At 51.0% G+C, this 27,310-nt stretch overlaps 1 protein-coding gene and 1 non-coding gene across 3 annotated transcripts in view; one reads left to right on the forward strand and one right to left on the reverse strand.

Moving 5' to 3' along the window:
- LOC127036604 (zinc finger protein 560-like) overlaps positions 1 to 21,921 on the forward strand; it is a 984,895-nt gene extending 962,974 nt beyond the window's left edge. For both annotated transcript variants that reach the window (XM_050927659.1, XM_050927660.1), the window contains 3 exons: positions 16,889 to 17,015; positions 18,837 to 18,919; positions 21,195 to 21,921. In XM_050927659.1, coding sequence (XP_050783616.1) covers positions 16,889 to 17,015; positions 18,837 to 18,919; positions 21,195 to 21,362 — 378 coding nt within the window. In that variant the 3' untranslated portion in view covers positions 21,363 to 21,921. The remainder of the gene's footprint in view (positions 1 to 16,888; positions 17,016 to 18,836; positions 18,920 to 21,194) is intronic.
- A 2,516-nt stretch (positions 21,922 to 24,437) lies between these two features.
- Positions 24,438 to 24,510, reverse strand: TRNAV-AAC (transfer RNA valine (anticodon AAC)). The gene has a single exon. It is a non-coding gene; the product is annotated as a tRNA-Val (tRNA).
- Between the last annotated feature and the right edge of the window lie 2,800 nt (positions 24,511 to 27,310).

Here is a 27,310-nt window from a genome sequence, read left to right on the forward strand (position 1 = left end):
TTACAAGAGCTCTCCATACAAACAGCTTCAAAAGCTACCCATCCCTCCATGGGTTTATAATTATACCATACAAACAAGTAATCCATTTGTCTCGGCCTAAGATCAACCAAAATATCCCTTAAGGAGTTCCTCCTATCTGTGGAAAAGGTTTCACCCACCGGCCAGTCTCTAGTTGGGGACAAATGAAAGGTAAATGATGGCCATTGGATCCAACACAGATTTCTCATCTTAAATTTAACTAGATCAGCTGTCTCAGAAATCTCTTTCCAATCTCTAAGTATCAGAGACAACGGGGCATCCCCCGGGCACTTACTGCCAACTTGTCTCATTTTAATGAAGGGACTCTAACCCCTCCTCCCCGGGTCGAGGTAAAGGGACTCTAACCCCCACCTCCCCGCGTCGAGCGCTCACTTACCTCTCCAGGGACTTGAACACCTGGACTGAGACTCAAACCCAGGCTGGGACTCTAACCCAGACAACTTGGATCCTGTGCAAACCTGGACTGGGACTCTAACCCAGACCTGGACTGGGACTCTAACCCAGACCTAAGTAGTCAGGGACTCTAACCCCGACAACCTGGACCCTACTCAATGGGTAGGTGGACGTTGCTGGATTTCTACGAGTTTCAGCTGGTTCACAGAACACGCCTTATCGCCAACGCAGAGATCAGATCACCAGGCAAGTCTCCTCTAAACTGGAGGATGCGCGCTGCGTTGCCTCAGGGTCCGATCCCCCGCCGGAGAGTCAGACGGGTCCCGGCGGAGTCGCCAAAGATGTCAGGGACTCTAACCCAGACGGCAAAGTTCGTTGTCTGACCGCGAGAGAGACAGGCAACACCAGCAAGGTCCGATCAAAAGCTCTTTATTGACAAGTGCACGCATCAATAGAGAGCAGCTCATCTCCAGAGAGAACCAGCCTGCTCTTTACATCTTACTATAAGCCTATATAGACAGTTCCGTCGCGTCAGAAATTATTCACTGGAGCAACCCACCCCCTTCTTCTAACAACTAGAAACTAGACACCTTTAGTATACATGCATGCCTAAAGTTAGAAATGTAGGGGAGTTAAAAACAAACAAAGAACAAAACCAGGGAGCGAAAACTAGGACTCTTATCAGTTCTTCGAAGGAGCTGCCCGAACACAGCACATCTGGTACTATGCCAGGAATGCAGCTTCTCTCTTATCTCACTTTTTCCCAGCGCTTGTGAGACATGCTGCTGCTTCTCAGTGTTTTCCACTCAGGGATTACCCACAAACCTCTGTTAGCCTGACTTTGGTCAGGTTGGCATACCTGGTTTTGTCTGCTATATCTTTATTCAGGCCTAACAATTATAATGTCACAGTCTCGGTGAATTGACTGCTGCAGCTCCCCGTAGACTCTGCCTGCGCCTCTCACCGAGCTGGAGTACAGCAGGCGAGGGGAGAGCACTCAATGTATTGCATCTACACTAGACGCGATATATCAACCCCCGCTGGATCGATCGCTGCCCACCGATTCGGCAGGTGGTATAGACATACCCCGAGTATCTGGTGATCGGAGCTGGACCCCCGAGGGGGACACATTGAAGGAACTCAGGGGTTAAGGTGCCTCTATTGTCAACTGTCAGGGCTGCTGTGGCTCAGAGGAGGGTGCTTGACTGCCTGGCAGGCTTAGGCGCCGCAAGCCTTGGAGGTGGGAGAAGTGAAGCGGCCACGGCGTGCTCGGGGTGCTCGTGCTCGGAGCAGGGGTGAGCTCGGGCGAGGGGGGTGCCGCAGGGCAGAGCAGGAGAGTTGCCACAAGAGGGGAGCCTCAGGGTGGAGGGGGGAGCTGCCACGAGTGGGGCGCCTCAGGGCAGGGGTGCGGGGGGGGGAGGGTGCAAGGTGGAAGTTTCGCCTAGGGCATGAAACTTCCTTGCACCGGCCCTGCCCGCAGCCAGCCCTGCACCCCCTGCCCTGCCCTGCCGGCAGTCAGCCTCTGTCTCCAGCCAGCCCTGCACCTTCTGCTTTGCCTGCACCAGCCGCATCCTCCCTGCCCTGTCTCCAGCCAACCCCTGATGCACCCCCCTGCCTGAAGCCAGCCAGCCACGCAGCCCTTGCCCTGCCTGAAGCCAGACCCTACCTCCAGCCAACCCCACATCCACTGGTGCCCTGCACTTCCCAGGGCAGTAACCCTGCACATCTGCTTCAATGAGGGGGGCAGGGAGCAGCTGGGACCCACACATGTGCACACCCTAGGGTGACCAGACAGCAAGTGTGAAAAATCGGGACAGCGTGGGGGGTAATAGGATCCTAGATAAGACCCCAAAATTCGGACTGTCCCTATAAAATTGGGACATCTGGTCACCACAGCACACCCCCAGGACTCCTGAGTTCCATTGCTGGGTTTCCTATTGGTTCCTCTGCTGGTTGTTTTCCTTTTTCTGGGGACTTTGGGCAAGTTGCTCCCCACTCTCGGGCTCTGTCCCCAGCAGTCAAATGGGGATTTCATACCTTCCCGCTATTGGAAAGTGCTGGGAGAATCCCCCAGCAAAAGCTGCTCTGACAGTGCTAAGCAGCATCTGACCATTCAAGGTCGGAGCTCACTGCCCAGGAGGAGTGCTTGGCTCTGGGGTTTCATTTCAGCCCAGTGTAGAGAGAGAGCCCTAACCATGGAGTTTGGCTCAAGAAGACCAAGTCTCCAATTTGTTAAGGGTGTTTTGAATTTCAATCCTGTGCTCCAAAGTGCTTGGTGTCAGTTGTAAACTTTAGGAGCATGCTCTCCACTCCATTTTCCAAATCATTCATGAAAATATAGAATAGTACCTGACACCGGACTGATCCCTGCCAGACCCACTAGGTTCACCCTCCCCGTTGGGCAGCTAAACATGGAGAAGGGCTCCTGGAGTCTTGGCTTTCAACCAGCTCTGCACCCACATTACACTGATTGCAGCTGGACTACATTTCCCTCGTTTGCTTCTGAGAATGTCCTTTGGGACTGTGTCAAAAGCCTTAGTAACACCAAGCTAGATCCCATCTATTGTTTACTCACCTCTACCAGGCCCAGAACCCTGCCAGAGAAGGAAAGAGGATTGGTTTGGAATGATTTGTTCTTGACAATTCCACGCTCACTAGTCATAAGAACCAAATCATCCTGTAGGTGCTGCTGACAAACTGAGTGTTTAAGAAAGTATTGCAGGATCTCTCCAGCTATGGCAGTCAGGCTAGCTAGTCTGTAAGTCCCAGAGGTCTTTTTGTTCCCCTTTGAAAGATAGGTCCTGTCTTGTTCATGGATGGGAAGATGTTCTTTTTCAGGGGTCTCAGACGAGAACTGGGGCACAACACTTGGTTTGTTAAGGCCACAAAAACGGAGGCAGGAACCTCTTCTCTGCTGCTGGCAAAGAACCACAGGTACCTAAAAGATAGGGACTCACATCTTTGAATGGGCTTTAAAAAGGCAGTGGTTAATAAGTTTGGCCCCGACCATTTCTTGTTTCCACAGACTAGACATTTTAGCAAACTTTAGAATTCCTTGGTGCTAAACACTGTGAAACTCCCCTTTCTCCTTCACAGAGGGCTTTAATACCCCTTATCTCACTTGGGCTCTAAACTGCCCATAGTTCGAGAACTGTTCCTGTTCCGATTGGACAGATGGGAGAAGGGAAGTGACCTACCCAAGGCCTACACAACAAGGCGATGGCAGAGCCAGAAAGAGAAGCAACCAGTTCTGACTCCTGTTCTAACAGATGAAAACACCCCAGAGCCCAGGAATCGAGATGGTGGGAAAATTTCATTCAAACCGTTTCTGTCCGAAAATCCCATTTAGACTAAACCAGTTTGTTTCTCAAAATCATAACAAGTGGGATGAAAGATCTTTGCAAAAATATTTTGTTGCAAAACAAAAGCATCTCCTCTTTGTCAGAGTGTGTTAAATTGTCTCCTCGCACACAAAGAGGAGACACTTACATCTCAACCATTAGATAAGATGCTTCAATCTGAGCTAAGTCGTTGCTACTATTAACAATTTCAAAATAAAAAAATACAAATAAAATAGACTATTTCAGCTAATCTATTATGTCATAATCTGGGAAACTTCATATTATGCACTACTTCTAGTGACACTCCCAAATGGATCCGCATCCTTCACCCACCATGAGGTAGGTAAGAGCGGATCATTATTATCCCTACTTGAAAGAGGGAGAAGCTCAGGCTGAGAAAGGAGAATTGACTTGTCTTAGGTCACACAGCCCGTCAGAGGCAGTGTTGGGAATAGGACCGAAGAGCCCTGATTTTCAAACAAACCATCGGATCTTGAATTTCAGACATTGAATGACCTGAATACTGTGCTCTCAGATGAGCTTCCAGACCAACAACAGTGACAGTAATTATTCAGCAAGTATTTGAGGAGAACTGCAGTGTTAGAGGGAATCATCAACTGCTCAGAGACAATTAATGCAGAGAAGCAGCAAAATTAATCAAAGATAGAACTGGTTCTGACTTATTTACTTGATCTTAAAAGAGAACAACAAGGACCTGAGTCTCCTCCCTGTCAATATCCCCCTGCTCAACCAATCAGGGTAGAGACGGAGGACGGGAGGCTGAGGGTTCTCACCAGAGAGCCCAAAGGATGGCCCAGGTCACCGGTGGGGATCACTGCCCGAGCACTATTTCAGTCCCACATTTTTGGGTGGACCTTCCATAGTGGGAGCTGCAGAGGACTTCCCTGCAACACACACACACACCCCTCCGTCCTGTTGTTGGGAAGGGAACAGGAGAAAGGACAAAAGAAGCAAGAGAAGAAGAGGAGGGAGGGATGGAGGAAGAGGTGAAACAAAAAGGACAAACCCTAATGTCCCCAGCGATTCTAAGGGACAAAATCCCAGGTGCGCAATAAAATTCTGCCTCCTTAAGCTCGTGTTTTCCATGCCTAGAATTCACTTGTCACCAGATAGATCAGACTGAACAGGTTTCAAACCTCCAGGAGGCTCTTACCTTCTAAACAGGGACGGCTGTTTTCTAGTAAAATCACTACAAGGGAAGGAGGAAACTCGAAAGAGGTTCCTCCTGGCGCTCACGTCCATGACCCCAAATAATCTCTCAGTCCTCAAAGAGAGACCTGGAGAAGGAAACGTGCTGAAGCAAAGCCACAGAGGTCTCTGAGGTTTCCCTGGCCCCTCGCCCCTGTCCTGCCTGGCTGATGTCAGCATCTCTCTGTGAGGTCACCACCTCCCCACCACCTTTGACCAATAGTCTGAGGTCCTGCAAAAGGCCTTTGTGATGTCACTGCCACACCCCTCCCTTGCTGGGCTAATGTCCTGCCCCTGGCCAGGCACTTTGGAGGTTTGAGCTACTCCCTGTGGATCACCCCACTCAAGGAGCGTTCGTTCTAGGCAGCAAGCCGGCTAGACAGGAAAACATCAGACGCTGCTCCCAATGCTACACTCAGTTTTTCAGAAATTAGTCGACTTCATGGTCAGAAGACACCATTAGAGCATCTAACCTGCATATCACAGGCCTCCTGTATGACATAACAGCTACTTTGGGGGCAAACACATTCCAGAAAGGCATCTAGTCTTCATTAAATGACATCAGGAGATGGTGAATCCACCACTTTCCTTGGTAGCTTGCTCCTGTGGTGAATCATCCTCGCTGTTGACTATTGTGCCTCAGTTGTAATATGAATTTGTCTCTTTTCACTTTCCAGCCATTGGGTCTTGTTATGCCTTTCTCTGCTCCATTCAAGAGCCCGTAAATACCCAATCTTTTCTCTCCATTAAGGCCCTTCAACATTTCAATGAAATCACCTTTCAATCTTCTTTTGATAAGCTAAACAGGTTGAGCTCTTTCAATAGCTCACTGGAAGGCATTTTTCTCCAGCCCTCAGAACATTTGGTGGCTCTTTGCTGCCCTAGCTCCAATTTCACAACATCTTTTTCAAATGAGGATACCAGAACTGGAGGCTGTATAAAGGTAAAATTAAATAGGTTGCAGAGGAGTTTTTTTTAATTTCGGCTTTTGTTGCTAAAAATTTTGTCTCTCTGCGGTGAGAAAAAACACTCCCCGAATGCCAAAATTTGAGCCATGAAAAGCGGCAGTGTGAACAGCGCATCATAGGTGGAGCTGTGATCCCGGTGACAAAGCTCCTGCCCCTCATTGGAGGTAGTTTGGCTTTGTTGCCGGGGAAGCTCTCTCTCAGCGATAAGGACGGCCACACAGCGCACCTTACAATGGCATGGTTAGAGTGGCACAGCTGCACCGTGGTAAGGTGCGCGGTGTAGACACAGCCTCAGAGCTGGGGAAAGCCGACAGGCGCTGAGGAGCACAGGGTTCAGACAGAGACATCCGTTAGGAGAGGAACTATTCACAGGGATTCTCTATAGCCTAGTAAGGTGGAGAGGATGGAAGATGATAATGTACAGGTAGGTTCTGATGAGAAACAGTGAAATGAAAGAGTCTCCCTCAATTACATCATGTAATAACAGACAGCTAAAATGGGACACATTTTAGAAGTGCTTAAATACAAACGCTAAACGTCTAAGTACTAAGACTGGTGAATTTGAGTGCCTGGTATTGAGTGACGATATTGATAGAATAGGCATCACAGAAACCCTTGCACCCCCTCCTGCACCCACATGGGGAGACTGACCTGTGTGCATGGAGCAGCTGGCATTGCTGCCCCCCACTCCTCCCTGGAACGCTGCTCATCTGGGCACCCCTAGGGGCTGTGGGATGTGGGGCAAGAAGTGAGATCATCCGAGCTCCCTGCATCCAGGTCACTTTCCTCAGCCGGGCTGCATAGCGGGAGGGCAGAGAGCAGCAGCTTCTGATGCTCCCCTCACAGCACAGCCCAAGTGGGAAAAGTGACCAGGACGCATGGAGCACATAGGGTTGCTCCTTACTCCCCTCAAACCTCTATGGACCCAAGGAGGAACATTGGGGCAGGGGAGAGCAGTGAGCACCTTTGCACTGCCACACGGTGCCCTTTGACCCCTGGAGCCCTGGGCGGCTATCGGGGGGCACCACCCCTAAGGCCGGCCAGGCTCCCCAGAACGAGCAGCAGAAAACACAGAGACTGGCCACACACTGAGCAGTGGTAGCCTGGGCGGCTCGTAATGGAGGCTCAGGGGGGAGGGGTGTCATAACATTTTTTCCCAGATTTGGACCTTAGCGTCCAAAATATGGGTGTTAGCATGAAAACCTCCAAGCTTAGTTACCAGCTTGGACCTGGTAAAGCTGCCACCAGCCAGGGATTTATACAGTGCCTGGCTCGCTGTGGTCTCCCCAAAACCTTCCCCGGGGGACCCCCAGACTCAGATGCCTTGAGTCTCACAACAAAGTGGAATAAACCATTTCCCTTCCCCCTCCTTCCCTCCAGGTGTTCCCTCCCTGGGTTCCTGGAGAGATATACAGAAGCAAGCTCCGTGAATCTAAACAGAGGGACTCCCCCCTCCCTGTTTCCAGTCCTGGAAATAGAAGTACCAAGATAGCTAATCTCTCTTCCCCCTTACCCAGAGGGTATGCAAAGTCAGGCTAGTAAATCTAACACAACGAGATTTTCCCCCTGACTTCTTCCTCCCACCAATTCCCTGGTGAGCTGCAGACTCAATTCCCTGGAGTCCCCACTAAAGAAAAAATCCAACAGGTCTTAAAAAGAAAGCTTTATATAAAAAGAAAGAAAAGGATATAAAAATGGTCTCTCTGTATTAAGGTGACAAATACAGGGTTATTTGCTTAAAAGAAAAAAATGAATAAACAGCCTTATCCAAAAAGAATACAATTTAAACATTCCAGCAACTACACACATGTAAATACAAAAAAAACCAATATAAACTTATTGTCTTATTATCTTTGTACTTACAACTTGGAAACAGAAGATTAGAAAGGCAGGAGATAGAAAAATCACTCTCATAGCCGAGACGCCACAGACACAAGACAAAGAACAAAGAACTCACACACAAACTTCCCTCCACCCAGATTTGAAAAAGTCTTGTTTCCTGATTGGTCCTCTGGTCAGGTGTTTTAGGTTACTGGTGTTACCCCTTTATAGGTAAAAGAACATTAACCCTTAGCTATCTGTTTATGACAAGGGGGCTCAGCCTCCCCAAACCTTGCACTGCCAAGGGGACAGTGGGGCCCATGATCAGGGGCCCTGGCCAAGTTAGGTCCCCCTGGAAAAGTCTCCCCTATGTCAGCCCCAGGGCTGGAGGAGCTCCCACTCCCTGCTACAGCCCGGGGGCTGCAGCAGGGGCACAGAGCTTCTCTGGTCTCAGGGCCACAGCGGGGCAGGGGTAAAGGAGTGATAGGGTGGGGCTGGTGGGGGAAGGGGTGGAACAGAAGTGACAGTGGATGGGGCCATGGGTGGAAGGGGGTAGAGCCGCAGACAGAAGGTAGGGGCATGGTTCTGGTGCTGGGGCCCCCACACTTGTTCTCCCTTTCCCGGGGGTTTGGCATCACTAGCCCCGGCTTAGCGAGTAGGGTTCAGTGGTCCCCATAATGTGGGGTGCGACTCCTAGGGGGACACAGAGGAACATTTATGGGGGCACCTCAGGACCTGAGCCAGCCCACATAGAGGGCAGGGAGGGAGCACCACTCTGCCACAGCTCTTCCCCAACCCCACCCTCAGCCTGAGACTCTGGCTCCCAGCCCGGCGTCGACCCCTTTACCCCTGTCCGCACCCCTCACCCCAGCAAGCAACAGCCCCACTCCTCCCAGCCCCGGTTCTTGACCGTGGCTTCCGAGGGGCCACAGCCATGGCTAAGAGGGCACAATGTGAAATGTTTGGGGACCACTGGTTTAGGGTGACGTCCTCAATCACTTCTCTGCAGTCCAATAAAAGCTATTCCTCACTCACCTACCCCTCCATCAGGACGGACTAGGTATGTTCTGCTGCCCTTCACTCATACAGGAAGGAGAATAACATTTCATTCCACTCAATCCTAAAGTCATTTGTAACCCAAGACCATCCCAAACTGGTCATTTTGGGGAAGCGGCCCCATCATGCTGCATAGCTAGGCAGAGTAGGTGTGTCTATGCAAACACGGTCTGTTCCTGAAGTCTTTCCCCAGCTCCTCACTAGGTGAGAGAGGGGAGCTCATTCAGACCCTGCTTTCGCTTAGTATTTAAAAACTCCTTAGTGTCCCTATCTCTGCCGGCCTTAGATTTCTCCTCCTGTCCGTTTTTTCACAGTTCAGATGAGGTGACCGAGTGGTTAAGGTGATGGACTGCTACCCCATTATGCTCTGCCTGCATGGGTTCAAATCCCATTCTCATCAGAGGCATTTAGTCTTCACCCTCCTTTATAGACAACCATCTCCCCCTTTGGTACAATAACAGATCAAACAATGTTGCTTGTGTTACCCAAAATTGGGTCAGTTAGTAAGCTTAGAGAGGACTAATAATGCCCCTCCCCCCCAGAGTCTGGCAGAAAGCAGCACATTTATTAGCTTGATAGCTAAGCTCAAAAGAAGGGTTGGGGGAGGGTGTCACACTCATACTCACGCTCCCAGGACAGGCCTGGCAGTGGAGATGTCAGGATCCTTTAAGGTAAGTGTCCCACAGCGCAGCGATGGACGGTGCGATGAAGATCAGTCTCCCTGAGGTGCAATAGAATGTAACACAGCGAACCACTGGCCAGATGGGCCCGGTGAAGGGCATTCACTGGAGGTACAAAGGAGAGTGGGAAAGCCACTTCACAGGCATTCAAAGCGGGAAAGGACACAAGCTGGGGGAGTTTAACAGACCTTCTGAGCATACAGGTTATACAGAGCATACAGATCACTGCTGCTCCTACAACATGATAAGTTCTCAAGCAGCATGTTTCTTACTTTGCCCATCTGTCAATTTTGATGATTATTGATGGAAATATTTTGCCATTGGGTTGTGTGTTTACACAGAAATTGACATTTACCAACAAATACACAATTCTTCCAAGCCTGCCTAGTCTGCAGTTGATGGGTTTAGAGGGACACATTCACTCTTCCAGGTCCCCATTCCAGGCCTGTGCTCTCCAGGTTGTCAACTTCCCGCACTGCTGGGATCCTTCCCTCATCTCCCCCCAAACCATTGCCCCACCCCCACTTCTGGGGTCCCCTCCCTACACTGTCTAACTCCACTGCTGGCAGGATCCCTTCCTGTTCCTTTCATTTCCTGCCTCCACTCTGGGCAAAAGCTCTGCACTCTTCCCACACCAGAAGTTGAACCCAGGCCACCTGGGTGAAAACCAGGAATCCTGACCACTAGCCCATATGGGACTATTGTTGCATCTGACAAAGTGGGTATTCACCCACGACAGCTCATGCTCCAATACGTCTGTTAGTCTATAAGGTGCCACCGGATTCTTGGCTGCTATTATTACTACAACTCAGGCCTTGGCTACACTGGAGAGTTACAGTGCAGGTGGTGGCTTTACAGCGCTGTAACTTACTCCCCGTCCACACTGGCAAGGCACATACAGCGCTGTATCTCCCTGGCTACAGTGCTGCATGTGCTCCACCTCGACGAGAGGAATAAAGAGAACAGAGCTGGTGATGCAGCGCTGGGGTGCCAGTGTAAACAGTGATTAATCTTACTACGCTGTCACTGACCTCCGGAACCTTCCCACAATGCTTTTAAGTAGAGATAACGCTCTTTGTTTTGGTGTGATGCCTCTGTTTGTTTTGTTGTGAGCTCAAGGCTCCCGGAGCTGCTTATCTAAAAACCAAACACAGTTACTGTTTGCAGTGAATGAGCAGAGGCAGGGGGATCCCTTTGGAACACCCACAGCTGGTGTTTGCTTGAGGAGAGAAGCAGCCGGGTGGGCACGGGGGAGGGGGGGTCTGTTTTGGATCAGCGGCTTATCTGGTCTGTGAGGAAAAGAACAAAGGCGGCTATTTGCATTTAGTGAATGAGAGAGGGGTGGGGGAGGAGGCTTGAACTTGCCAGGCAGGGAGCTGACACAGTGTCAGCTCCAAAAATCCACTCGCTCTGTCTCCCCCACGCTCCGTGTCACACTCCACCCCACCCTCCTCTTTTGAAAAGCACATTGCAGCCACTTGAAGGCTGGGATAGCTGCCCATAATGCACCACTCCCAACAGCGCTGCAAATGTGGCCATGACAGAGTGCTGGTAGCTGTCAGTGTGTCCACACTGCAGCGCTTTCCCTAAACAGCTGTAGGAAGACAGCTTTAACTCCCAGCGCTGGACAGCTGCAAATGTAGCCAAACCCTCTCTAAGCCGACCCCTTATGAGAACAGCAGGGACTAGCATGACTAGATGTCCCGATTTTTGGGTCTTTTTCTTATATAGGTGCCTATTAACCCCACCCCCATCCCAATTTTTCACATTTGCTGTCGGATCACCCTAGGAGGGGTTGCACACAGGGCTGCATTAACCTTCAGGTGCTGAGGTTTCCCTCTCTCCATTCCCAGAGCCTGTGATCAGGAAACAGACATCAGGGCTCCCAGGTGCTGCACAGACCATGACTGAGATCAGACCCCATATTATGCAAGGTGCTGTACAAACCCTGGGCAACACTGAGACACCCAGGAGGTTCCCCTCAATTTCCCTGAGCCTCTGCTGCCCAACTTCTTCTGAATCCCTCTGGCTCACCCCCCCCCCACAAAAAAACCCCACCTTTCCAAACAGTCCTTCTTTCCTTGCCCCCTGATTCTGGTTTCACACCCTGGGACCATCTCCTCTCTTTGTCTCTCCCTCTCCAGATGAAGCAGAAATGGAGGCAACTTCAGCCACTGGAGTCAGCCTCAGCGAGCACTGCAGCCGGCCCCGGGGGAGGGGGGGTGTTTGCAGACACAGGAAGGGAGCAGGGGGTGCTGGGAAGAAGGCGGCAGGAGAACAAAGCTCAGAGACCCAACATAGGGAAATTCCAGGGGGCGGGGCTCTGACACATCCCAGGTGCGGACAGCTCCTGGGGGCGGGGCTCTGGCTCAGCTCGAGGGCAGGGCAGCTGCTCGGGGCGGGGCTCCAGCACAGAGCAGGGGCGGGACAGCTCCTGGGGGCGGGGCTCCAGCACAGAGCGAGGGCGGAGCAGCTCCTGGGGGCGGGGCTCCAGCACAGAGCGGGGGCGGAGCAGCTCCTGGGGGCGGGGCTCTGGCTCAGCCCATGGGCAGGGTAGCTCCTGGGGGCGTGGCTCTGGCACAGCCCTTGGGCAGGGTAGCTCCTGGGGGCGTGGCTCTGGCACAGCCTATGGGCAGGGCAGCTCCTGGGGGCGGGGCTCTGGCACAGCCTATGGGCGGGGCAGCTCCTGCGGGCGGGGCTCTGGCACATTGTGACGCGGAGCCAGGGCTGAACAGCTGCTTCCTGGTTCCCCTTGGTGTGGCTGGCGGGGGCGCGGGCGGGAGGGGAGAAGCCGGAGCTGCAGGCGGGGGAAGGGCGGTGGGACATTGTGACCCGGAGCCCCCGGGGAATGAGAGGCGCTGGGGGGCAGGAAAGTGACTCTGCCCCAGGGAGCCTGGGAGAAGCCTTGAAGGCGCCTTGGCCCCAGTGGAGCTGCAGGAGGATCCGCCCGCCCGCCCCGCTGGGATGGGGGGGCCGGGGCCCGGCCGTCGTGTGGGGGGGAGGGGCGGACCCCGAGACAGGCGGGGGGGGGCGGTGTATTAAATCCCTCCCCATAGCAATGTGCTGCTCCCGGGCACTGCGTATGCCCAGTAACAGCCGCTGACGCCGCTGCCCTTCCCCCTGCCCGGACCAGCCGTAACGTTCCGCCGGGCGCTGGGGGCGGGGCTGGAGCGGGGCGGGGAAGTAACAGGGAGCGTGGGAGGGGCGGGCGCAGAGCAGGAAATTGATGGGCGGGGGGGGTGGATCAGGCAGCTGGAGGCAGGGTTCGTGGGGGGCTAAAGGGCACAATCCGGGCTGGGGGGAGGAGCAGGAGTTGAGCTCAGGGGGAGGCGCTGGCAGAGCCCCCCCCTTTGGTGTGAGGGCGGAGGTGTCGAGGAGGGAGGAGAAACCGGAGTTGCGGGGGGGGAGGTCACTGGGGTAGGGGTGTAGATCTATCTCTGTGCAGCCAGGACATTCCCGGGGTGGGAGGGAGGTGAGTTAACTGGATCCTGTCCCTGTTTTTGCCACTTCCTCCCACACACACATTCTCTCAAGATTTCCCCTTTTCTCTCTCATTATCACACGTGGCTATAAAATCCAGGGAGATTCTCCTCCCCCCCCCCCAATGATCAGCTCTCTAATTGCCTCTGATTTTCCCTTTTCTCTCCATACTTCTCAAAGGTCAATTTAAAATCACTCCGATGGGGGGTGGATTTTCCCACCCATTTTATCTGCAGCGATTTGTCCTTGTTTGGGTGGGAAATTGTTGCCCTAGGTCATTCCCCAGAACATGGCTCCCACTGGAGTGGGATGGGATGAGGTTCCCGTTCTCTGCCAGGGCAGGGAAGGGAAGGGAGGAGCACATCCCCCATGGAGACTGCCCAGACCCCATTTCCCAGTTCCCCTGCGGCCCCCTTCCATTGTCCAGGGAGCCTTCCAGCTCCCCCCCCCCGCCCTTAAATCAGCTCCTCAAAGGGCTCTGAGCTGCTCACGTGAATGATTGCCCCGTGGCCGGGGGGGACCATCACATTCTGTTTATGTATTGGACAGTCATATAAAATCCAGTCCAACAGTCCCCCTTTTCCACTAGTTATTTAATAGCAACATCAAATCCCCTCCGATCTTGGTGGTTTTCTCTCATGTTATCAAATGCCGTTTGTGACAGGGTTCTCTCTGCGTGTGTCAAAGATTGATATAAAATACCCCAAACATTTGCCCCACTTCTCTCTAGTTGTTTTATTTCTAATTGAATATGATGGGTTGTTTCCCAATGTGCTAAGATGCAGCCGCCTCTGGGGTGGATCCATGGTGGCTATTATTTGCTAGTGACAGCCCGTGGATCTTTCTTGCCCTCCAGGCCTTCCAGTCTCCTGTTAAAGAAGCACTCCCCAGGCTCCCTCTGCCTGTGTGACTGGCCAGCAGGAGGTGGTGTTAACTTTCTAGCCACTTCTCACACTCTGTGAGGTAACACTTGCAGGGGCAGGGAGGGTGTCTGTGTGGGGAGATTGCAGCTGAAGGGGCATTGTGGTAGGGGGAGGCCTCTGGGTGGCTGGGCAGGGGGTACCCTAGTCAGGTTGGTGGGTTGTGGAGGTTTGGGGTTTTCGGGGGTGGTGGTTCTGATGTGCCCATCCCTGAGGCTATGGGTCCTGGAGGTGGGTATCGCTGGGGGCCTGGTGGCTGCAGAACAGTGGGGGTGGGTGTCTCTTGGGGAGGCGAGACAGAGGGTTAGAGGGAGCCTGGTTCTGTGCCAGGGGCTCTGTCTGTGCTTCCCCCGCTGGTTCCTGGTTTTGTTGCCATGCCCAGTGCACAGAGCTGGGGGAGGGGATCCCTGGCACTAGGTGAGGGCATGCCAGGGAAGCAGAGTGATGGGTCGCACTGTAAAGCATCAGGGGGTCACACTGGGCAGAGGAGGGGGTCCCAGGCAAATGTCAGGGTAGATCGTTCTGGAGGGTGGGGAAGTTCCTAGGCAGGCAGTGAGGGACTGAGTTCCCAGTGGGGGGGGGTCCCTTGAGGGGGTCCCTGGCTGCTGGGGGCTCTTGGTGGGGGGGAACCCTTTGGGATTCCCAACCTGGCAATCATGGTGTGGTGGGGGCTCTCTGGCCGGTGGGGCTTTGAGGGGTATCTGGGGTCCCTGGCCAGGGACTCTGGGGGCTGCGTCCCAGGGAATATCTGATGGGATCCTGGCTGGGGGGTGTCTGGGGCCCCTGGCTGGGGGGTCTGGGCTCTGGGTACTAGGGGGTGTCTGGGGGCTGCTGCTAACCATGATCCTTCTCTCTGGTCAACTTGTACCAGAGTCCTGGCTCCTAGTCACCAGGTCACCAAGTCCATTCCCCAGTCACGTGCCCTGTCACTGTGATAACTTTCTGTCCACTTAGCAAACACTGTTAGTGTGAATTCACAGAATTTACTTTTCTCCTCTTTTGAAAACTGCAGGAACTTTCGGTTCTGTTTGGAAATTTTTTGTCCCCAGTCCTTGTCCTAGATCTGCGGGGGTGAGGGAGGTGGGAAGGGAGTCAGCACTGCCACACGATGGTCTTTTCCACAGCGTTCTGAACTCATTCTTTCTGAAATCCGGTGTCATTGAGACCGTTGTTAATCCAGAGTCACTGTATGGAAAGACAAGGAGTGATTCCAGATGGACAGTGGGTCAAATGAGATCAGCCATTCTCCCTGTGAAGAGGGGCTCCCATTAGCTGCTCTCCCCAGAGAGCTAAAGGAGGGAAGCTGCTCATACACTCCGTCCCTCTCTGCTCAGGATATTGGGGTTCAGCTTCCTGGGTCAGATGCTGCAGCCTCCATTGTGATCTGGGAGACCAGGCTTGGCAGCTGCTGCTCCCCCAGTGGGGCTCTGTGCTGGGAAGTGACCTTAATTAAAGCTTCTTCTCTGCCCGGCCCAGGGGATGACTTTCTGCAGCTGGTCCTAGCCCCCTAGGGCAGTCCTGGGCCCTGTTACTACTAAATTCTGAGCCAGAGTCTCCAGGTAACTGAAAGACCTCAGGGAATGTCCTAGGGTCTGGCAAGAAAGTGACTCTGCACAAACAACACCACCTCATTTCTCCTCCCATTAGCGGTTGCCAGGAGGAAATCCAGCCATGGGAGAGCAAAGCCCCCAGGAATGGGACTGTCCCAGCCAGAGGGGCAGGGAGAGAGGACAGGGGAAGGAGAGACTGAAAGGGGCAGTGGGAGAAATGAATGTGGGGGAGAGATTTCCAGCTCTCTAGTCCACCCAGACACATGTATTGCTGCATCCTGGGGCAGAACCACTTTCCAGTGAACAAAACAAGGATCAGACAGAGCAAAAGCCAGTTCCTGACTCCATATTCCCCCTGCTGGGGTGTGGCTGCCGTGGGGTCAGTGTCTGAGGGAATCCCCCACAGTGACTCCTTTGGTTCTGCTCTTTTCTAGCCTTGTGTTCAGAGAAGGGGTGAGGGGAGAGAGAAGGGAGGTTAAAAATGTGTCTGTGGACTTAGCCTGGCAGGAGGGGCCAGGTCTAAATTGTAATAAACAGATTGAGCATTTCCCAGCATGACAGAATCTAGGGTGTCTGTCTGCAGGGAAAGGGCCTGGGGGAATTGTGATGTGAAATTAACTAAAACCGGTTCTGAAACGCCCACAACTGCCCTTCTCCCCCAGACAGGCTGCAGAATGTTTTGCTCCAGCTCATCCCGGCCTGGCTTGGGACAGGGAAGAGAAATGGCTGCAGTGGAGTCAGTCCAGGTAGAGATTATCGGGGGGTTGCTGGTGGGTTCCTGCTGGAGGAAAGGGAGAGCAAATACACCAGAGGTGGGAAGGTTTGCAGAGTCTGGTTTGGAGGTTGGAGCGGGGCAGAAAATTCACAGCGTGGGGAAAGGAGGAGGCCAGGGTGTGGCAGACCTGCTGGGAGTTATTTACTAAGTGGCCTAGATTCTAGGAACAGACCCAGGAGGTTTGGAGGTGGAAATGCCCTAATTTGTGAAGAGAGAAAATAACCCACCTACATGGAGCTAGTCAAACTGACCAGACTCCTAGTGCTGGAGCCTGACCTCATTAACCATCAGCTGCTGTGAGATATAAAGGGGACACCCATGAGTCAGGCTTATTGGAGCTGCCTCTCCCTTCATATCCCACTCCTCACAATGAGGAGGGTGTTGGGCATCCTACCAGCGAGCTCTCCCTGGACCCTGCTAGGGACTCCATCTCCTGTATCAGTCAGTGGCTAGTAGGGGGGTGATGGATATGCTGGGAGAGATAAGGGGCTCTCTCTTCATCCCCTCACCCTGGCATTTGCTGGATACTCTGAGCCAGGTCGAGGTGGGACTCTCCTGACTATGATCCACCCAGAGCTTCCATTTGATTCACTCTTCTCTGCCACAAATAGTGGGGCTGTGAGCAAGTCCTTAGTGTTGGACTCTTACTCTTTCAGGGGCTGGTGACCTTCAAGGAGATGGCTATGTATTTCACCAGGGAAGAGTGGGCTCTGCTGGACCCCACTCAGAGAGCCCTCTACTGGGATGTCATGCAGGAGAACTATGAGACTGTGACCTCGCTGGGTAAGGGTTCCTGTCCCTTCTGTTCTTGGAAGGGGAAATGAAGAGTGAAGGTTCACGCCACCCCCACAATGCCATCTGTACCCTGTCCTGTTTCAGCATCACCCCAATAGGCCAGTGACACACATAATACCAGAGACCCTCCTCTGCTGCAGAACACTTTGGGAACAGAGCACAGGAGCCGTATTGCACAGTGTCAAATATCTCCTGTTTGCTCAAGTGAAACTGGGGGTTAGGTCTGGCATAACTGTCCCATACCCCTAATCATTTTTGTTGCCCTTTTCTGAACCTTTTCCAATTCCAATATTTCTATTTTTGAGATGGGGTGACATGTGCATGCAGTATTCAAGATGTGGGTGTATCATGGATTTATTTGCTGTTTTTACAAATATGATCTATGCGATATTCTGTCATATCTATCACTTTCTTAATTATTTCCTACATTGTTCACTTTTTTTCACTGCTGCTGCACATTGAGTGGATGTTTTCAGAGAACTATCCACAGTGACTCCAAGATCACTCTCTTGAGTGGAAACAACTAATTTAGACCCCATCATTTTGTACGTATAGTTGGGATTGTGTTTTCCAATGGGCTGCACTATGTGCTATCCTGTCATCTAGTACTGCTAAGATCCTGGATTCAGTAATATCCCTGCCCTTCCTGTTCCCTTTCTCCACCGAACCCCGCCAGCCCATGCTTCCTGTTCCCAGCTTCCCCAGGATTCTCGCACTGTCTCTGAACCTCTCTGTCAGCAAGAAGCAGTGCCAGGGACACTTGCCCTCTGTCTGGAGTCTTCGATTTCTGGGACATGGATTTACTTTCTCTGTGTTGTAAGAGGCTCTGTCATAATGAGTGTCTGTGATGTTACCCAGAGTACAATCTGGACTGTTAAATAGCTGTACCTCAGTCCTTCAGCATGGGGTGCCTTTTCCACTGTTTTCCCGCGAGAACAGCCCCTCTTGGCCAATTAACACACAGTCTCCAGCATGTAACTCACTCCCAGCTACACAGTATTGAGTGCTGCTAGACAGCCACTCATGAATTACACCTCAGGAGAAAACCAGCAAATTCTCAAGTGCCCAACTTTCCCCCAGAAATGTGCATCTTGCACTGTCCAGCACGCTACTGAACGACCCAAGCTCATATGAAGTCTGTCATTTCATCAGCGGAAAATGACATGCACCAGCTTGTTATCCCAAACAGAGTTTCCAACACACTTCAATCCACACATACTGGTTAGATGAACAATAAACCAAGCTTGTTAACTACCAAAAACTAAAACTAGGCCCAGTCCATGAAAGGGGCACTCCCAGGAGAGACTGTACAAAGGCTGGAACATGAAACACCTTTGTAAACCTGAGACAGCTGCCTTGGGGACAATGACAGGGAGAATCCCCCAAAGTGACTCCTTTGTTTCTGCTCTTCTCTGGCCTCCGATTGTTCCTTCCAACGTGGAGTACTTTGCACTTGTCTCTACTGAATTTGATCCTATTTACTTCAGATCATTTCTCCCGTTTGTCCAGATCATTTTGAATTTTAATCCAATCCTCCAAAGCACTTACAACCCCTCCCAGCTTGGTGTTGTCCGCAAACTTGATACGTGTAAGAGAGAAACTGTTACTGGGAGGGTTTCCCCATGTGTCAGAGGGTTACACCCTGGTGGGAAGGGGCTAGGCCTGTACTGGAATAAGGTCACTCTGTGCTTCACAGTGTGCTAGAACCTAGAATGTGCATTAGCAGGGGAAAAGCTGGGGGGAATCGGCTTGGGGAATGGACAAAAGCCTAGTCTGAATTCTCACACCTTGCCCTTTTCACCCCGGCAGGCCAGAGAATAACATCCATGTTTCGCTGCAGATCATCTCGTCCTCCCAGGGGCAAGGAAATGGCTGCAATGGAGCTGGCTCAGGTAAGAGATTATCAGGGTGGCGGGCTCTGCTTGGAGGTTGAGGAGCAGTAAGTGCATAAGAGGGTGGGAATTGCTAGAGGTGGTGGGAAGCAGGAAATATCTCGGGTGGAGAAAGGGAGGGGACAGCATGTGACAAACCTGCTGAGACTTGTGTAGTGTAGGGCGTGATGGGTTGTCACCCCCAGGAGGCAGTTTGTGGAGCTTCTGGGAACTGCTGTGTCCTCTAACCCTCACGCTGGGCTGGCCCTTCTCACACTGCTTTGCTGGAGATTTCGCCAGCCTCTCCAGGGCCTGTTATCACCCAACACAACAGCAGGTGGCGCCATGCAGCCAACTAAGCTACCTGAGTGCGTTACCTAAGCCACTCAAGGACAGATAGAAGACAAGAGCCAATTTCCCACTCCCCAACCTTGCACACTTGCTGTAGTATAAATCCAGAATGATACCATCTTATAGTGCACAGGGATCTCTATAATACAAGCTCATTAATGTAGTTCCCCTTCCCCTCGATATGGGACAGATGTGCACAACAAGCTGAGATTTTCCCCAGACACTTCACTCAAAATACGCTGGTTAAGATAAAGCATCAAACAAGTTTATTAACTGCAGAAAGATAGATTAAGTGATTATAAGTGATAACAAACAGATCAAAGCAGATTATTTAGCAAATAACCAAAACTCAGACTAAGCCTAACATACTAAGTGGATAGAATTTGAATTAGCAATTTCTCACCCTGACTGATGGTACAAGCAGTCCCCCAAGTTTCCATACACAAGCTAGAAATCTCTTGATCCTGGGAGCAGCACTTCCCCCACATCCGTTTTTGTTTCTCAGGTGTTTCCAGAAGTTCTCTTGTGTGGAGAATGAGGCCAAGAGATGATGTCACACCCCACCTTATGTAGCTTTTCCATATGGTGGGAACCTTTTGTTCCAAACTCAGTTCCTAGTCCAGTTTGTGGAAAAATACAGGTACTAAAATGGAGTTTAGTGTCATGTGGTCTGGTCAGAGGCCCTGCTGAGTCATAGTAGCCATGACTCATAGGCTGGCTGAAACATTCACAGGAAGGCTAAGCTCTTCCACAGTCCATTGTCTTTGTTGAGCCATCAGCACTGTCTGGCTTCTTCATTGTTGTACCTGAAAGGCTCATTGTGGGTGTTACCCAGAGTAAGCACATTTGAAATACAGATACAGAGTCAATATCCATAACTTCAGATACGAACATGATATGTGCACACAAATAGGATAATCATATTCAGCAAATCAGAACTTTTCCAGTGACACCACACATGATGCATCTTCTACAAAATAGCTCATAATTATGTCCTAATCATATTATAATCATACCACTATGATGAATATGGGGGTGTAGTGTCAGATAGGTCCTAATTTCAAGGCACAGGAGTTGGGAATGGAACTTCCCCTCTTTGTGGAACAGGAAATAACCCTCCAGCCAGGGCTGGGACAACTTCCTAGACTCTCAGCGATGGAGCCTGAATCTACTGACATTTCATTAATTACCACCAACCCCAATCTTTGTGGCAACTGTAAACTTTATCAGTGATGATTTTGTACTCTCTTCTAAGTCATGGATAAGAATGTTAAATAGCACAGGGCCAAGAACCAATCCCTGCAGGAACCTGCTAGAAAGAAATCCACTCGATCATGGTTCCCCATTTACTATCAGAGTTTTTAATCTATTTAATGTATGCCGTGTTTATTTTGTATCATTCTAGTTTTTTTTTAGTAAAAATATTGTGCTAATCAAGTCATGTCCCTTACGGAAGTTTAGGTATATTACATCAATACTATTAGCTGCAACCAAACTTTTGATCTCATCCAATAAGGATATCCCGTTAGTTTGATAGGCTCTATTTTCTCTAAACCTTTGTTAATGGGCACTACAATTCTGACCTTCTAACTTCTATTCTTTATGATTGACTTCCCCTTTCTTCCATATATTTTATTTGGAGAGTGCTTGGATTCCTACCAGGGAGCCACTATCAGGGTCCAGAGACAGCCCCATCTCCTATATTAAGCTCTGGCTAGTAGCTATGTGATAAATGTGAAGACCCTGCTTCTGTCTGCCAGATGGGAGACACAAAGGTTCTCTCTTTCTACCCTCTGATGCCTCCTGGCTCCTGTAAGCAAGGTGGGGTGGGACTCTGTTAACATGTGCCTCCCGGAGCTTCCATTTCCCTGGTGCTGCTGTTCCGTGAATAGTGGGGTTGTGAGTGGGTCAGCAGGTACTGAGTATTGGACTCCTGCTCTTTCAGGGGCCGGTGACCTTCGAGGAGGTGGCTGTGTATTTCTCCAGGGAAGAGGGGACTCTGCTGGACCCCACTCAGAGAGCCCTCTACAGAGATGTCATGCAGGGGAACTATGAGACGATGGTCTTGCTGGGTAAGGATTCCTGTCCCTTCTGTTCTTGGAAGGGGAAATGAAGAGTGAAGGTTCATGCCACCCCCACAATGCCATCTGTACCCTGTCCTGTTTCAGCATCACCCCAATAGGCCAGTAACATACATACTACCAGAGACCCTCCTCTGCTGCAGAACACTTTGGGAACAGAGCACAGGAGCAGCATCACACAATGTCAAATATCTCCTCTTTACTCAAGTAAAACTGGGGTTAGGTCCAGCATAATGAACAGAAGCTTCCTACCCCCAGCCTTCTCTCAAACCCTGAGCCTTCTCTACCCAAACCAGAATGTGCTTGGGGTGTAACAAGCAGGCGGCTGGAGTCAGAGCTGCCAGTCCAGGGTTACTTATCATACAGACACTCAGTGCGTCCTTGAACGCTGGCTGGGAGTATCCAGACAGGGGAGCTCCAGCAGCAGAACACTGAATCTCACCCAGGATTACAGATGACACAACTCCTCGCCGATCTGGATTGCACCCCAGCATGTGAAAATGGCCTAGGTTGGTAGTGACATTTCTTGAGACATGGAGAGTCTTGCTCCCATATCACCAGGTGTAATAAAAATAACAGGAAAGGCCAAATATGGAAAACTGATTGTTCAGCTTGCTTTTGACCTGCATCATATTTTGCAATATATTCCAAATAAGGAAATTAACGTGCAACGTATGTGTCATTGTTTGTGGTTTTAAACTGTAAAAGGCTTGTGTGATTTTTAGCTCAGGAACAGTATTCCAATAGCTGTCGCCCCCTGCGTGCTTGTAACCAAGAAAAGAGCCTCAGGCTGAGCTGATTCAAATATTAATCCTGTGGTCGTTTTCCACAACAGCCTCAATAGGTCCCTGTGATGGAATGTAAGGCTACATCTAGACTACCCACCGTATCGGCGGGTTAAAATCGATTGCTCGGGGATCGATATATGGCGTCTCATCTAGACGCCATATATCGATCCCCGAGCGCGCTTATATCGATTCCGGAACAACACCAACCCCAACGGAGTTGCTGATTTGACAGGGGGAGCCGCGGACATCGATCCCGCGCGGTGAGGATGGGTGAGTAATCCGATCTTAGATATTCGACTTCAGTTACGTTATTCACGTAGCTGAATTTGCGTATCTAAGATCGATTTCCCCCCGTAGTGTAGACCAGCCCTTAATGTCTTCACACCTTCCCCCTGCAGGAGAATGGCTGTTTGACCAGCTGTTTGCCTTGCTGTCTCTGAGGAACTGGTCTGTGGGTGTTCCCCAGAACTGTAACTTTTTCAGTAATATCATACTGTAAAATCTCACAATTTTACATACAGTGTTACTACACATTTTAACAGGAGGATAATATTCAGTAGGTTATGCGTTTTCTAATGATACCTCACAAGCCATTTTCCACTAGCAGGGTCTTCTCTGTTCACAGAATTTCTGATAGTTTGATGTCTGCTGGCACTGGAGATCACTATTTTGGCATCTCTCTCTCTGTCTCAGTGAGCACCCGCTGTGGTTGTTGAAAGTCTGTGATGGGATCTATGGGATGCAACTGAACAGTGGGACCCCTGAGCCCTTTGTCCCACCACCTGGGCTCCCTCTCACACATGTGATGCTGAGACAAGCTGTGAATCTCTGGCAGATATTGCACTTACACAGACATCCGTAGGTAGGGACACAGCCAACTGAATTACATGAATGCTTCTGCAGCCACTCATAACACTAATGATAGAAAGTCGCCCCCCCTACAGCTCTGCAGCCTTGCACCCCTGGATCATACCATCTTGCCTTAATCAGAAGCCTGATCAGTGTGAGTTTATTACACAGGGTCCACCCCTCCCTCACTGTGAATAGTACATGAACCAGCCTTGTAATGGAGCTGAGATTTCCCAAGAACTTCAAGCAAAATACACCAGTTTAAGTAGAGCATAAAACAGATTTATTAACTACAGAAAGATGGAGTTTTAAGGATTATAAGTGGTAGGAATAAAAGATCAAAGTAAATTACCATGGAAATTAAAGATAAATTCACAATCTAAACTTTACACCTTATTACACTAGGGCGTAGTTCAGTTATGCACACAGGAAGGCTTAATGCTCGAGCTGCTGCACATGCTGGGCAGGCTTAAGGTCGGGCTCCCCACGGCAGGAGAGAAGAAGACTCGGCCCCTGGAGGGGCAGGCTGGGGCTTCCTGGATCCCATTTGCTCACAGCCAGCGTCCTGCCCCCACTCCCAAGTCATCCATGGCGCCCCCAGGTCGGCCAGAATGGAGCAGCAGTTTTCCCTGCACTACGTCCACTTATGGCTTACAGGCAACTCCCAGACTCACCACAGTCCACCATCTCGGCCAGAAAGGAGCCCACTCAGCCTCACCATTGCTGCTTTTCCTTCCCCCCAGAACCCCGCTTCTCCTGGGCTGCAAGTAGCCATCCCTGGGATGCCAACAGGCAGCCACAGGGGTCTGTCTCTCAGCAGCCAACCGCACCTCCATGGGTTCAGCCCTCAGAAGGGCAGGTGGGGGTTTCCTGGATCCCAGTTGCTCACAGCCAGCCCAGCCTCCACCTCTGAAACCATCAGTCATGCCCCCAGGTTGGCCACAAAGGAGCCGCCATTCTCCACTTGGACTCAGCTTTGCTTGTTTTCCTTTCACCCAGAACCTCCCTTCTTCTCCTGGGCTGCAAGTAGCCACTCCTGGGAAGCCAAGAGGCAGGCACAGGATTCTACCTCCCAGCAGCCAACCACACCTCCCCAGGCATTGCAGAATGAAGGGTGGTGCTCTACTAACCCCACTTAGCCGCACAGCTTCTTCCCTGCCTTCCTCAGCTCAACTTTCCTCTATTGCCCCATTCCTGCCTCACTTCCTCCTTTGGCCAGTCACGCAAAGGAGCCCAGCAGGAAGTGAGAGCCTCTATAGGCCAACCTCCAAGAGCAGAGGTGGCCAAGCCACAAGCCTCCAAATGGTGACTGGCCTAACTACTCTAGGTTCTCCAGCCTGACACCAAGGTGCTTTCTCCACTGCTGTCAGCATCCTCTGTCATGCAGGGGTTGGAGTTATCCCAGGGACAGGCCAATAGGAGGAGTGCCCTTTCTGAATAACAAGGGGATCTGGGAAAAGGAAGCCAGCATGTTTCTGCCTGGTTTTGAACCAGGGACCTTTTGCGGGTTAGGCAAATGTGATAACCACTACACTACAGAAACTCCACCTACTGGGTTGTTGCTCACTCTGGCACAGACCGATGGACAAATCTAGAGAATGTGGTGGTAGCCCCTCGATAGGTCAGCTGGCAGGGCAGAGGACTGGAGCCAGCACTCAGGAAGTCGTCCTTACCTCGCCCGTGTGACTCCAGCTTGAGGGAGAGCTTCTTTTTCTTCTCCTTGCTGACAAAGAGCAAGAGAAGAATGAAAGGTCAGGTGGGCCAACTCGGTGCAGAAGCCCATGCTGTCTTTTCCTGCTGCATAGCCTGAAATGAGGGACTCGTGGCAGTTAAAGGAACTGCTGCACTCTCAGAAAACATCCCGCCCGTGCATAAAGGAGGATAGAAGAGCCTGTTAGTCTAGCACGCTCCCAGCTGAACTCTTTCAGCAGCTGCTAGGTTTCTTTTTGGCCTGTTACTTTTCTGTCTGGGATGTTGTTGTCAGCTGTGGCACAGAAAAAGGACGTCATTGCGAGCTGCCCATGAAGATAAGATTAACTTTTGCCTTCCTTGCTCGGCTTTACTTGCTTCCTCACCCTATTCCTGCCTTAGTTCCTGTGTTACCTGAAGGCAACGGGGGCCCAGCAGTACGAAGAGGAAGTTAGACAGCTAGACCCTGGTGGCAAAAGTTCTACCACCGCTTGCCACCCCACTCTCTTCTCCCAGCTTCACATATTGACCGCCAGAGACTTGGTGCCCAGCAGCGCAACGGAAGGCAGTGGACAGAGCCACCCTCGCCTTGAAGCTCTGGCTCATTAAACCGTATCTTCAGTCGCTGATGGCCAATGAGAGACCAACAGCGCTTGCCATTTTAGCACTTGAAAATGCCATTGGTCAGTCACTGGATCTCTTTAATGCTGTTACATAACAAATGAAAATAGAATCTCAGTGTGACATTCTGTACCTTTGGGGGAGTGTGCTGTAACCCCCATATTCCTCATTTTCATATAATCGTGATCTTATATACAGAGCATGCCTTGTAAGGTATCAGGGGAAAGGATATGATCTGCTGAAAGTCATTTCTCTACCCATAGATGTTTACCATTCATGCATATGAAGTTATGAGAATTGTGCAGTGTGGTTATCACTATGCTGTAAGGTGGGGGAGTCAGCCAAATATTAGCTCCCCAGTGACAACAGCAAGGAAAGTAACCAACACCCGGACAGGGTGTCAAACAACCCATCAACAGCCATTGTTCAGCAAGGGAGCTACAGTGCAATCACTTACCTGCAAGAGGACACCCCAGGGGAATTGCTCAGACTTGCTTGGAGAGACGCAGTGATGCTCACCTGACTCTGAAGGGGGAGCAAAGCCAAGAGGGAAGAAGGGACATGATAAAAGCAGAGACATTTGCCATGCTTTGTCTCTCTCGTCCACCTACATCTACAGACACCCCCACACCAAGCAACTGAAGCGCTGACGAAAGGGGAGAGCCTGGCTGAAAAGCCACCAGCCGGCCTGTGGTGAGAAGCATCTAAGTTTGTAAGGGCATTGAAAGGGTTAAGATCAGCTTAGAGTGCATTTTGCTTTTATTTCACAAAAACAACGAGGAGTCCGGTGACACCTTAAGAACTAACAGATTTATTTGGACACAAGCATTCGTGGGTAAAAAGCCCTCTTCTTCAGATGCATGGAGTGAAAATTGCAGATAGAGGCATAAATATATATTGGAACATGATGTAAAGGGAGTTACCATACAAGGGGAGAACCAGTGTTGAAGGCTAATTCAGTCAGGGTGGATGTGGCTCTCTCCAAGTAATTGACAGGGAGGTGTCAATACCAAGAGAGGGAAAATTGCTTTTGTAGTGAGCCAGTCACCCCCAGTCCCTCTTCAAGCTCAAATTAATGGTGTTAAGTTTGCAGATCAGTTGTAACTCTGCAATTTCTCTTTGAAGTCTGTTTTTGAAGTTTTTTGAATGGCTTCTTTTAAATGGCTACTTTGAATGGCTACGTTTAATTGTGTTATTGAATATGAACATGTAAACGTGTTATGGAAGTCCCATGTGGTCTAGTGGTTAGGATTCTTGGCTTTCACCCAGACAGCCTTGGTTCAGTTCCCCACACAGGAACAATGCAGAGCTTCTCCTTGGAGGGGAGACAGGAAACAAAAAGAATGGGAAGGGATCCTGCCAGCAGCAGAGCTGGATAGAGTTGGGAGCAGTACTGGATTTGACATGGTGCCATAGTGCTAGGCCCAAGCTCTGAAGGGACCTGTAACAGTAACTTCCTCCCCTCTGCAGAAAGGGAGCCTCAGAGCAGCCTGGATTCAGTAGGGGAGCTGAGACCCCATAGGGCCCTGGGAGCTGTAGTTCCTTGACCAGCTCCCTGCCTTGGAGCAGAGAAGGAACATTTCCCAGCATTCCCTTGGCTGCTATCAACAGGAAAGGGAGGGGGGAAGCTGTGAGACTCCATGCGCTGCAGCTTGCTGTGGCTGGGGGGCTGGCTGCTAGAAGGGGGTGCCACCTGTGAATAGGGAAGAGGTGTGACCAAGGAGTAGAAGGCTTTGGCCCAGGTAGCACCCTCAGCAGACTTCCCCAGACAGGCTTAGGGATGCTGGTGTGACCTCGCCTGGCAGCCCCCAAAGATGGAACTGGGTGGACTAACTGGACAGGGCCCCTCTCTATCTGAAGCTGGGCAAGGGAGGTATGTGGATCCCACCAGAAGGTAAAATGGTAAGTAAGGAAGGGGAGGCTCTACTGGACCTGGACAGCTTCAGATACAGGACAGGAGGATTTCCACTTCTGAGCCATGAAAATAGAAATTGACTTTTCCTTTCCAGATGTATCTAATATTCATAAAGGGA

The sequence above is a fragment of the Gopherus flavomarginatus genome, chromosome 18, assembly GCF_025201925.1.
Source record: "Gopherus flavomarginatus isolate rGopFla2 chromosome 18, rGopFla2.mat.asm, whole genome shotgun sequence".
Lineage (NCBI taxonomy): Eukaryota > Metazoa > Chordata > Testudines > Testudinidae > Gopherus > Gopherus flavomarginatus.